The sequence below is a fragment of the Mycteria americana genome, chromosome 22 (assembly GCF_035582795.1).
Source record: "Mycteria americana isolate JAX WOST 10 ecotype Jacksonville Zoo and Gardens chromosome 22, USCA_MyAme_1.0, whole genome shotgun sequence".
Lineage (NCBI taxonomy): Eukaryota > Metazoa > Chordata > Aves > Ciconiiformes > Ciconiidae > Mycteria > Mycteria americana.
Genome location: NC_134386.1, coordinates 1,580,081 through 1,590,041, shown reverse-complemented (window position 1 = coordinate 1,590,041; position 9,961 = coordinate 1,580,081). Strand labels below are relative to the sequence as shown.

At 72.0% G+C, this 9,961-nt stretch overlaps 3 protein-coding genes across 8 annotated transcripts; 2 read left to right on the top strand and 1 right to left on the bottom strand.

Moving 5' to 3' along the window:
* The first annotated feature begins 192 nt into the window (after window positions 1-192).
* On the top strand, window positions 193-1,515 carry TCAP (titin-cap). Its single transcript, XM_075523152.1, has 2 exons — window positions 193-343; window positions 1,242-1,515. Exons 1-2 carry the CDS (start codon window positions 195-197, stop codon window positions 1,495-1,497), a joined length of 405 nt encoding a protein of 134 aa, XP_075379267.1. The 5' UTR covers window positions 193-194; the 3' UTR covers window positions 1,498-1,515.
* Window positions 1,516-3,136: 1,621 nt separating this feature from the next.
* PNMT (phenylethanolamine N-methyltransferase) lies at window positions 3,137-4,857 on the top strand. The gene is made up of 3 exons (XM_075523358.1): window positions 3,137-3,290; window positions 3,504-3,711; window positions 4,422-4,857. The coding sequence occupies exons 1-3, from the start codon at window positions 3,137-3,139 to the stop codon at window positions 4,855-4,857; spliced, it is 798 nt and encodes a 265-aa protein (XP_075379473.1).
* Window positions 4,858-6,007: 1,150 nt separating this feature from the next.
* On the bottom strand, window positions 6,008-9,648 carry PGAP3 (post-GPI attachment to proteins phospholipase 3). 6 transcript variants are annotated; one of them, XM_075523106.1, is made up of 8 exons: window positions 9,450-9,648; window positions 8,464-8,561; window positions 8,233-8,385; window positions 7,686-7,748; window positions 7,443-7,504; window positions 7,178-7,314; window positions 6,843-7,047; window positions 6,008-6,154 (listed from the first exon to the last, which is right to left on the bottom strand). In XM_075523106.1, exons 1-8 carry the CDS (start codon window positions 9,646-9,648, stop codon window positions 6,091-6,093), a joined length of 981 nt encoding a protein of 326 aa, XP_075379221.1. In that variant the 3' UTR covers window positions 6,008-6,090. The 6 variants fall into 6 exon arrangements, with proteins under 6 accessions (XP_075379221.1, XP_075379223.1, XP_075379224.1 ...); XM_075523108.1 differs by having other exon boundaries at window positions 7,178-7,281; XM_075523109.1 differs by having other exon boundaries at window positions 7,178-7,272.
* Window positions 9,649-9,961: the final 313 nt, after the last annotated feature.

Sequence of the window (9,961 nt, the reverse complement as noted above, 5' to 3'; positions counted from 1 at the left end):
CGGGGGGTGCCACCCCGGGGTGGCGAGTCACCGAGCGGGCACACGGGGCTGAGCGTGGCCAGACGTACACGGGGTGACGCACGTGTCCCCGGCCCTTGGCACCCTCCTGTCCCTGCGGTGCCAGCGACACGTCCCAAAATAGCCTCGGCGGGGGCCATATAAGCGTGGCGGGCGGGCGGGGGGGCAGCGGCAAGATGCTGGTGCCCAGCGCGGTGGTGCGCAGCGGGGGGCTGCTCTCGGGCGCCCGCCTGGGCTGCCGTGTGCGGGAGGAGGACGTGGGGCGGCGTGAGACCTTCAGCGCCGAGTGGCTGGACCTGGAGCTCAGCACCCGGCCTGAGGAGGGGTGAGGGGCACCCCTGCTGCGGGGGGGGGGGGTGGGGGGGAGCTTGGGGTGCTGGGGCCGTAGCGGGGCACTGGGTGCTTGAGGGGCTCCAAGGGCTGCGGGGTTTCCGTAGGGTCTTGGGGCCATGGGGGGGGGGGGGGGTGTCCAAGGGTCCTGATGGGGCCATGGGGGATGTGGGGGGGCTGCAGGGGTCTCTGGGGTCCCCACGGGGCGGTGGGGGGGTCCCTGTGGGGTCATGGGAACTCCGGGGGGGGGGGTGTCTAAGGGGGACTGGGAGGGTCTCGGGGAGTCCTGTGGGGAGATGGGGGGCGGAGGGGGGGGTGGAGAAGGCTGGGCAGCCATGTGGGGCCATGAGGGATGGGGGGGTCTCCAGGGGTGCCCGTGGGGTGGGGCTGTGCAGGTCCTGGAGGGTCTGCAAGGGTCCCCGCGGGGTTGGGGAGGCCATGGGGAGCTCCAGAGTGCCAGTGGGGACAAGGGGTGGGTGGTCCCCAAGGGTGGGGTGGGACATGGGGGTCTCCAGGGGTGGCCCCACAGGGTGGGGGTGGCCCCAGAGAGGCAGAGCAGGACGCGGGGGTGCCCATGGGGTGGGGTGGGACATGGGGGTCTCCAGGGGTGGCCCCACAGGGTGGGGGTGGCCCCAGCGAGGCAGAGCAGGACGCGGGGGTGCCCATGGGGTGGGGTGGGACATGGGGGTCTCCAGGGGTGGCCCCACAGGGTGGGGGCGGCCCCAGCGAGGCAGAGCAGGACGCGGGGGTCCCCATGGGGTGGGGTGGGACATGGGGGTCTCCAGGGGTGGCCCCACAGGGTGGGGGCGGCCCCAGCGAGGCAGAGCAGGACGCGGGGGTGCCCATGGGGTGCTGGGGTCCCGCTCCGGCCCTGACGAGTGCCCCGTGCCCAGGTGGTGCCGGCGGGAGGTGGACGAGCAGCACCGGGAGACGCTGGAGCATCGCGGGGAGACGCGGGTGCTGGAGCAGCGCTCGCCCTGGGGGCTGCTGCGGGTCGGGTTCCTGGGGCAGCCCCTGACCCAGCACCTCCTGCCCTACGCCCGCACCCTGCCCCTGCCCCTCTTCGCCCCCCCGGACCTCCGCGCGGCCAAGCCGGGGGTCCGTCGCACGCTCTCCCGCTCCCTCTCCCACGAGGCCCAGAGGGGCTGAGGGTGGCAGCGGAGCTGGATGTGGGGGGGGTGGGGGTGGGGGGGCAGGAGGCTGATGCTGGGGGGCGGCGGGGGGACCCGGACGCCCGGGTCCGCTCAGCCGCCCCGAAGAAGGTGCGGGCAGGTGGGGGTGGGCTCCCGCTCGCTTGGGACCCCATCCCACAGCGGGTGTCGCGAAGGCCGGCGGGGACGGGGGGGCTCCCACGGTTCGGGGGGCTCCCACGGTTCGGGGGGCTCCCGGCAGCACGGGGTGCGACTCAGTTTCCCTGGCAAAGAGAAGGGGGTGCAAGGATGGGGAGCGCTGAAACTCGTCTGGGGCCAAACGGGTCCCCGGGGGGGCTGCGGAGGGGTGGGGGGCTGCGGCGGGTCGTTCTGCGGGGTTGTACAAACGGGGGTCTTTGTACGGCAATAAAATGCCCAGCCTGACCCGGTGGTATAATTTCGGGGAGGGGGGACAAGATTTGCCAGTGGCAGTTTTGGGGACCCCATGGGAGGGTGTGGGGAGGGAGGCAAGGTTTAGGGGGAGAGGGACCCTGCTGGGAAATGGGGGAAACTGAGGCACGGCGCCTTGCCGGCAGCTGGAGGGACCCAGGTGTCCTGCAGGGTCTCAGGTTTGGGGGTTTGGGGGTTTGGGGGGGGGGGGGGGGGGGTAACCTTCTGCTTATATAAATGCCCCCCCCCTCGCCAGCCCAGCCGGTGCCAGAGGCCAGGATGGCCCCAGCGCCAGCACCCAGATTAGCTGTTCCCGCCTGGCCGGATCCTGCTGTCCCTGGGCCACCGCCAGTCCCTGTCCCCTCCCTGTCCCCATCCCGGCCCCTTCCTCCCCGTGAGGCGCCTGTCCCCAACACCTTTGTCCACCTACAGCTCCAGCACAGACAGGATTCGGGAGCTTTAAACCACCCCCCATCCCTCTCCCCATAACTGGGTCCCATCCTGCCCCTTATCCCAGGGTGCTGGGTGCACTGGGAGTACTGGGAGCTGGCAGGGTTGGTGCCGGCTCCTGCCGGGGGCTGGGCTGAGGTCCAGCACACTCAGCTCACTGGTGATGGAGGCATCAGGGAGAGCTCAGGTGGGCCCCATCCCCGTCTCATCCCCATCCCAATCCCATCCCCATCCCATCCCCATCCCCATCCCCATCCCATCCCAACCCCATCCCAATCCCATCCCCATCCCCATCCCATCCCCATCCCCATCCCAATCCCATCCCTGTCCCATCCGAATCCCATCCCCGTCCTGATCCCATCCCCATCCCCATCCCATCCCCAATCCCAATCCCATCCCAAGCCCTGTCCCAATCCCATCCCCATCCCATGGGCAGACCCGGTGCTGGGGCAGCACATGGGGGGACGGGGGGACGCCCACATCTCGGGGGGGCAAAAGCTCCCAGGGACGGGAGCCAGGATTCCCAGTTCAGGGAAGGCAGACCATTATTGCTCAGCGCAGGGCCGGATCCGGCAGCGCCGGCGCCCAGCCTCGTCCCCCGGCCCTGGGGCGCTGGCGCTAACCTGGTTATCCACGATGGATGGCCGCCATCACCTCCGCGCCAGGCAGGGCCGTCGCTCACCGCGGCCCCCCCAGCCCGGCCGGGGATATAAGGCGGGTTTGGGGGCGGGCGGGCGATGCCGCCGCAGCCCCTCGCCATGAGCAGCCTGGCCGCCCTCCGGGAGGGCTACGAGCGCTTCGACCCCCGCGCCTACCTGCAGAACAACTACCTGCCCCCCCGGGCCGACTTCTCCTCCGAGGAGTTCGTGGTGCCCTGGAAGCTGCGATGCCTGGCCGAGACCTTCGCCAGCGGTGAGGGGTGCCGGGGAAACCGAGGGGGGGGGGGAAACTGAGGCACAGGGTGGGAGAGCACCTTGGCACCCACCCTGCCTGCTCCTCACCCCTCTCCCTGCTCCCCAGACCCCTCCCGGGGGGGGGACCCACTCGGTCGCCCCCATTCCCCCACTGGTGCCTGGCTCGGTGTGGGACCCCCCCCCTCTGTGTCCTGCCCCCCCCCTCCCCCAGGTGAGATCTGCGGGCGCACGCTGATCGACGTGGGCTCGGGCCCCACCATCTACCAGCTGCTGAGCGCCTGCGACCACTTCGAGGAGATCGTGGCCACCGACTACCTGGCGGTGAACCGGGAAGAGCTGGGGCGCTGGGCGCGGGGGGAGCCCGGCACCTTCGACTGGAGCCCCTTCATCCAGCACGTCTGCAAGATCGAGGGACGCGGGTAGGGCTGCGGGGGGCCGGGGGGGCGGGGGGGGCGGGGGGGACCCTGGGCGGTGGGTGACCCTGCGGTGGTGGGATCCTTGCAGGAGCGTGTCCCCAAATCCCATGGGATCACAGCCCCACGTCCCTGCGGATGCTGGGCTGATCCCTGCAGGATCGTGTCCCCAAATCCCATGGGATCACAGCCCCACGTCCCTGTGGACGCTGGGCTGGTCCCTGCAGGATCGTGTCCCCACATCCCATGGGATCACAGCCCACGTCCCTGTGGACGCTGGGCTGGTCCCAGGATTGTGTCCCCAAATCCCATGGGATCACAGCCCACGTCCCTGCGGACGCTGGGCTGGTCCCTGCAGGATCACATCCCCGAGTCCCCATAGGATCAAATCTCCACGTCCCTGCCAATGTGGGGCTGGTCCCTGCAGGATCGTGTCCCCACGTCCCATGGGATCACAGCCCCACATCCCCACAGACACTGGGCTGATCCCCGCAGGATCGTGTCCCCACGTCCCATGGGATCACAGCCCCACGTCCCCGCAGACACTGGGCTGATCCCCACAGGATCACGCCCCCGGCTCCCACGGGATCTCAGCCCCACTCCCTGCGGGAGCCCAGCCCCGCGTCCTTGCGCACGCTGGGTTGACCCCCGCGGGATCCCACCCCCCCACGCCCAGGGGGTCCCTCCCGTCCCCGCCGACACCCACCTCCCCGCAGGGAGCCCTGGCAGGAGAAGGAACGCCGGCTGCGGGGTCGGCTGCGCCGCATCCTGCCCATCGACGTCCACCGGCCGGACCCCCTGGGCGCCCCGCTGCGCCCGCCGGCCGACGCCCTGCTCTCCGCCTTCTGCCTGGAGGCCGTCAGCCCCGACCTGGCCGCCTTCGCCCGGGCGCTGGCACACGCGGGCTCGCTGCTGCGCCCGGGGGGCCACGCGCTGCTGCTGGGGGCCCTGGGGGAGTCCTTCTACCTGGCCGGGGCCGCCCGCCTGCCCGTGGTACCGCTGGCGGAGGACGACGTCCGCGCCGCGCTGGCCGGTGCCGGCTTCGCCCTCCGCGACTTCCGCTCCTACGCCATGCCGCCCGCCCTCCGCACCGGCGTGGACGACGTCGACGGCGTCTTCTTCGCCCACGCGCAGAAGCCACCGGAGGCCTGAGGGACCCCCTGGGGGGGGGGGGGGGGGGGAACCTGCCCCGCTCCCCCCATCACCCCCAAAGCCAGATTTCGTGCCCCCGACCCCCGCTGCTCCGGCCCCGGTGCTCCCCGCGCTGCCCCCAATAAAGCCCGCGCTGCACGGCACGGCCTGGCATCGCCTGGGGCTGTGGGGAGAGGGGGTGGCCGTGGGGAGAGGGGGTGGCCGTGGGGAGAGGGGGTGGCCGTGGGGAGAGGGGCACCCATAGATCCTGGGGGGTCAGGGAGATGGGCGGGGGGGGGGGGGGGGAAGGGGAGGCTGCGATGGGGGCTCCAGACAGGGTAAGGATGGGGCGTGCAATGGGGTGGGTATGGGGTGCACGGCTGGGGGGATATGGGGCACACGGAGGGGGTTTGGGGGGGGGCACACAGGCCAGGCATGGGGCAAGAGCAGGGTGGGAAATGGGGGGGGACAGGGCAGATATGGGGTGCACCATGGGGTGACAGCAAGGGGAACGGAGCAGGGATGGCACCGTAGGGCGGACACGGGGTGCAAGGGGGGGCTGGGCCCGGGGGGGGGGGGGTGTCCATGGGGCAGGGAGGGGGCGCAGGGGGGCGAGAGCAAGGCACGGCGGAGGTCGAACTCAGCTTTATTCACATCCCGCGACGCACTCGGGGGAGGGGGGGGGCTGCACCCCTGGGGGGGGGGGGCACAGCCCTTCTGGCGGGGGGGGGGGCACCCCCAGCCCCAAGGCACCGCTCCAACCCCACACATCACCCCCCCCGCCGCCCCCCGCAAAAGCCAGCCAGCGGGTCCGAGCAAGACCCCCCCCCCCCACCGTGCACACACAGGGACCCCCCCGGCCGCCCACGTCCCCCCCCCGGCACCGCGGGCCCCAGCAGCCATTGCCACCTCGCGGCTGCCGGGCTCCACGGCAGGGAGGGCCCCGGGCTCAGCACCAGCAGCCGGGGGGGGTCCGGGGGGGGGGGGGGACGGGACACAGGACACTCAGCTGCTCTTGACCCCTGTGCAACCAGCAGCAGGGGTGCCCAGCCCCCCCGCACCCCGGGGAGGGGAGATGGGGGGTGCGGGGGGGGTGGGGGGGTGGAGAGAAAAGCAAACCTCAGAAGGCAACCGAAGGAAGGAGCCCGGGGCCGGGGGGGGGGGGGGGGGGGGCGGGGGCCGGGGATTCACTTGGCACAGGGCAGGACCCCGGGGGGGGGCACGCAGGGCCGCGGCCGTCCCCCCCCGGCAGCTCTAGTCCGCTTTGAAGAGGTCGGCGTTGGCCTTCAGGAGGTAGAGGCTGTCGTCCACCAGGAAACTGCGGAGAGGAAGGGGGAGATGGGGGGGCTGCGGGGGGGCCCCCGGTTCCTCCTCTGGGGGAAGCCCCCTCGGGCTGTCAGGGCTGGGTGGGAAGGTGGGGGACCCCTAAACCCCCCCAGCTGAGCACACACAGACCCGGGGGCTCCCGGGGAGCAGCAGCGGGGTCCCTCCAGCACCCCACGGGCAAGAAGAGGGCCCCCAGCACCCCGATTTCAAGGGGGGGGGGCATTGTGCATCCCACGGGCAAGAAGGGGGCCCCCAGCACCCCGATTTCAAGGGGGGGGGGGCATTGTGCATCCCACGGGCAAGAAGGGGGCCCCCAGCACCCTGATTTCAAGAGGGGGGGGCACTGTGTGTCCCATGGGCAAGAGAGGGGGCCCCAGCACCCCAGTTTCAAGAGGGGGGGGGCACTGAGAATCCCATGGAGAAAAGGGGGGGCCCGTAGCACCTCAATTTCAATAGAGGGGCACCCAGCACCCTGTGGGCAAAAGCGGGGTGCCTCGCAGCTCAGTCTCAAGGGTGGGAGTCCCGGCACCCCATGGGAAACAGAGGGGCCTCCAGCACCCCGGTTTTAAGAGAGGGGCACTCAGCACCCCGTGGGAAAGACCCCAGCACCCATATTTTAGGGGGGGGCGGGGGGGGGCAGCACCCTGCAGGGAGGGGGTGGCGGGGAGGGGGGCACTGACCTGTAGAAGAGGACGTTGAGGGGGATGGTGCCGATGTGCCAGAGCGCGTGGGCGTCCAGCACCCAAAAAAGGGGGGGGAAGTCGAGGAGCTCCAGCAGCGCCAGCGCCTGCAGCAGCAGCACCACGGCCGCGCACTTCCAGACGTGGGGCAGGCGCGGGCGGTTCCGCAGGCACCACCGCAGCCACCACGCCAGGTTGAGGAGCCCTGGGGAGGGGCGGGGGGGGAGGACACGGACACACAGGGGAGAGGGGAGCACTTGCCCCGTGGGCACGGCCCCCCCATCCCTCCCCTCCCCTCCCCACCCCAGCTCCGGCACCCCTGGTCCCATCCTCACCGATCGCCGCGTTCGCGGCCATGTTGTAGCCGTAGTCGAAGCGGACGAGGGTCAGGTAGGAGATGTGGCAGGCGAGGAAGAGGAGGAGGAAGGCCCTAAAGATGCTGATTAAGGCTGGCCGCTGCAGCCCCACCGTCCTGGGGGGGGGGGGGGAGGCGAGGAGGAGGAGGAAGGGGTCGCTCACAGCCCCCGGGGACCGGCCATTGCCGGTGTCCCCAGCGCCCTGCCCCACGGCTCGGTGCCCCACGGCGCTGGCGGGGCTCACCTGACGCAGCACAGGTACACGGAGTGCAGGACGACGGCCGAAGCGCAGAAATAGTCCAGTTTCTGCGGGATCGGGGCTGGGTGAGCCCTGCCGGCAGCGCGGGGAGGGCCAGGGCACAGAGCGCGTGTGTGTGCGTGTGTCCCCCCCCGCCCCGAGCAGGGCTGCACGACAGGACCCCAGCACGGGTTTGGGGACAGAGGGTGACGAACCCGCCGTCGCTCCGGCTCTGGGGGTGCCGCTCACCTCCGTCACAGCCGTGTCCCTCGTGTGGAAAACGGTGGACCAGAACCAGGCGTTTAAGGAGACCTGCGGGAGAGGCGGAAACCTGGAGCTGGGGGGGGGGGGGGGGAAGAAGCCGAGCGGCCCCCGCTGCCAGCTAAGTGCCAGCTCCCCGGCTGGGTCACGTTCCCCCTCAGCAGCTCGTCAGGCTCATTAGGGAAAACGAGCGCCCCTAAAATTGGATGCGGAGGAGCCGGCGGCCGGGGCAGCGGCAGCAGCCGGAGCTGTGCGGGGTTTGCTGATCAGCTGGTTATTGAAAAACCCTCGAGACTCCGCGCTCTGGCAGGGAAGCGCTGCCGGCCCGGTGCCGCTCTGCCAGCACAGGCTGTGCCCCCCCCCCAAAGCCACCCCCCCGCCCCCCCCCGTCATCCTGGGGGGCCCTCGCGATGAGGGGAGACCGCAGGGGCTGCGAGAAGACCCCCAGACAGAGCAGCGAGGACGCGGGGCACGGCACGGCACAGCCCCCCAGGGAGGGGAAGAAGAGGGGGTGAGGGGGGGGGTCAGGGCTCACCCAGGCGAAGGCGACGCAGGTGGGGTACATGGGGGAGGCCGGGGGGACGGCGGCTTTGTAGCGCAGCAGCATGACGAAGCTGGCCAGGCCGTTGAGGAAGGAGGCGAAGGCGGAGGCCGGCTCCTGGAAGAACAGGAACCGCGAGAAGGGCCACTGCAACGGAGAAACGGCGGCGTCAGCGGGCAAAGGGGGACCCTCCGCCCCCCCCCCCCCCCGACTCCCCCCGCTCACCTTGCCGTGGAACTGGGGCACCCTGTGGCCGCCCTGGACGTAGAACCGCACCGTCAACCACATGCACTCGTATTTGCAGTCGTCGCGGCAGGTCCAGCCTGCGGGCGAGCGGAGGCGAAGCGGCGGGAGGGGGCTGCAACCCTGCCCTGACTGCCGAGTCCCTTCCCAGTCCCTCCCAGTATGGACCATCAGGCTGCACGGTCAGACCACGACAAGCGCTGGGAGTCCCAGGACCCAGCTCGGGGGGGGGGGGGGCCGGGGGGGGTTCACCCTGCGCGGCTGGGGGCCCCCCGCTGTGCTGGGCGCAGGCACGGCACCCGGGTCCTCCCCGAGTGGCTCCCAGCACCGCGGGCCCAGCAACCCCCAGTACGGCCCAGTGTTCCCCCAGATGGTCCAGTGACCCCCAAAATGGCCCAAGAGAGGCCAGCACCTCCCCCAGCCAAGTCCAGTGGCCCCTGGAATGGCCCAGTGGCCCCCCCAGAACGGCCCAGTGATCCCCAGCACGGCCCAGGACAGCCCAGTACCCCACTACACAGCCCACCACCTCCCAGCATGACCCCAGAATGGCCCGGTAGCCTCAGCGTGGCCCAGTGCCCACCAATATAGCCCGAGTGTCCCCCAACACAGCCCCAGCACGGCCCAGTGACCCCCCCCAGCACAGAACCAGCACGGCCCAGTACCTCCCAGTACAGCCCAGCACCCCCCAGCCTGGCCGCAGCCGGCCCCAGTGCCCCCCAGCCCGGCCCAGCACGCCCCAGCCAGGCCATAGGACGGCCCAGTGCTCCCCAGTCCAGCCCCAGTACGGCCCAGTGCCTCCCAGTACGGCCCGACCCCAACCCCGCCCGCCCAGCAACCCGGCGCGGGGGCGTGGCCTCTGCGAGGGGGCGTGGCCTACGAGTGGGCGCGGCCCCCCGGAGGGGCGGGGCCTGCCAGCCGTGGGGGCGCGGCCCAGCCCGACAGCCAATGGGCGCGGGGAGGGGCGGTACCTGTCAGGCCCATGTAGAGCGGCTGGCGGGCACGGAAGTGCCGCAGCGCCGCCCCCGAGCAGTTCTGCCGCTCGCAGCGGCCCAGGCACTCGCGGTACAGCGGCTCCCGGTCCCCCTGCGAGCCCCGAGCCGGGCCCGGCGCCGCCGCTGCCCCCAGCAGCAGCAGCAGCGCGGTCCGCGCCGCGCCGCCGGCCGCCATCGCCGCCCGGCCCACCCCGGAAACGGGGGCGGCGCGGGGCACCATGGGATATAGCGCCTCCGCCGGCCGCGGGGATGATGGGATATAGTCCCCCAGGGCGGGAGGCTCATGGGATATATCCCCCCACCCGGGCACCCTCCGCAGAGGCTCATGGGATATATCCCCCCACCCGGGCACCCTCCGCAGAGGCTCATGGGATATATCCCCCCACCCGGGCACGGCGTGTCCCGGGGGGGCTGCTGGGCCCGTGGGGGGGGGTGCGGGGACCCCGGCGGCCTGCGGGGCTCGGGGCCAGGCCAGGGCCTGGGGACAG

Excerpts from the sequence above, each read along its gene's own strand:
- TCAP (XM_075523152.1), top strand. The coding sequence starts at position 195 with ATGCTGGTGCCCAGCGCGGTGGTGCGCAGCGGGGGGCTGCTCTCGGGC. Across the intron at positions 344-1,241 it reads AGCACCCGGCCTGAGGAGGG|GTGGTGCCGGCGGGAGGTGG; the intron begins GTGAGGGGCACC and ends CCCCGTGCCCAG.
- PNMT (XM_075523358.1), top strand. The coding sequence starts at position 3,137 with ATGAGCAGCCTGGCCGCCCTCCGGGAGGGCTACGAGCGCTTCGACCCC. Across the intron at positions 3,291-3,503 it reads GGCCGAGACCTTCGCCAGCG|GTGAGATCTGCGGGCGCACG; the intron begins GTGAGGGGTGCC and ends CCCCTCCCCCAG. Across the intron at positions 3,712-4,421 it reads TGCAAGATCGAGGGACGCGG|GGAGCCCTGGCAGGAGAAGG; the intron begins GTAGGGCTGCGG and ends ACCTCCCCGCAG.
- PGAP3 (XM_075523106.1), bottom strand. The coding sequence starts at position 9,648 with ATGGCGGCCGGCGGCGCGGCGCGGACCGCGCTGCTGCTGCTGCTGGGG. Across the intron at positions 8,562-9,449 it reads GCTCTACATGGGCCTGACAG|GCTGGACCTGCCGCGACGAC; the intron begins GTACCGCCCCTC and ends GCTCGCCCGCAG. Across the intron at positions 7,315-7,442 it reads GTGTACCTGTGCTGCGTCAG|GACGGTGGGGCTGCAGCGGC; the intron begins GTGAGCCCCGCC and ends CCCCCCCCCCAG.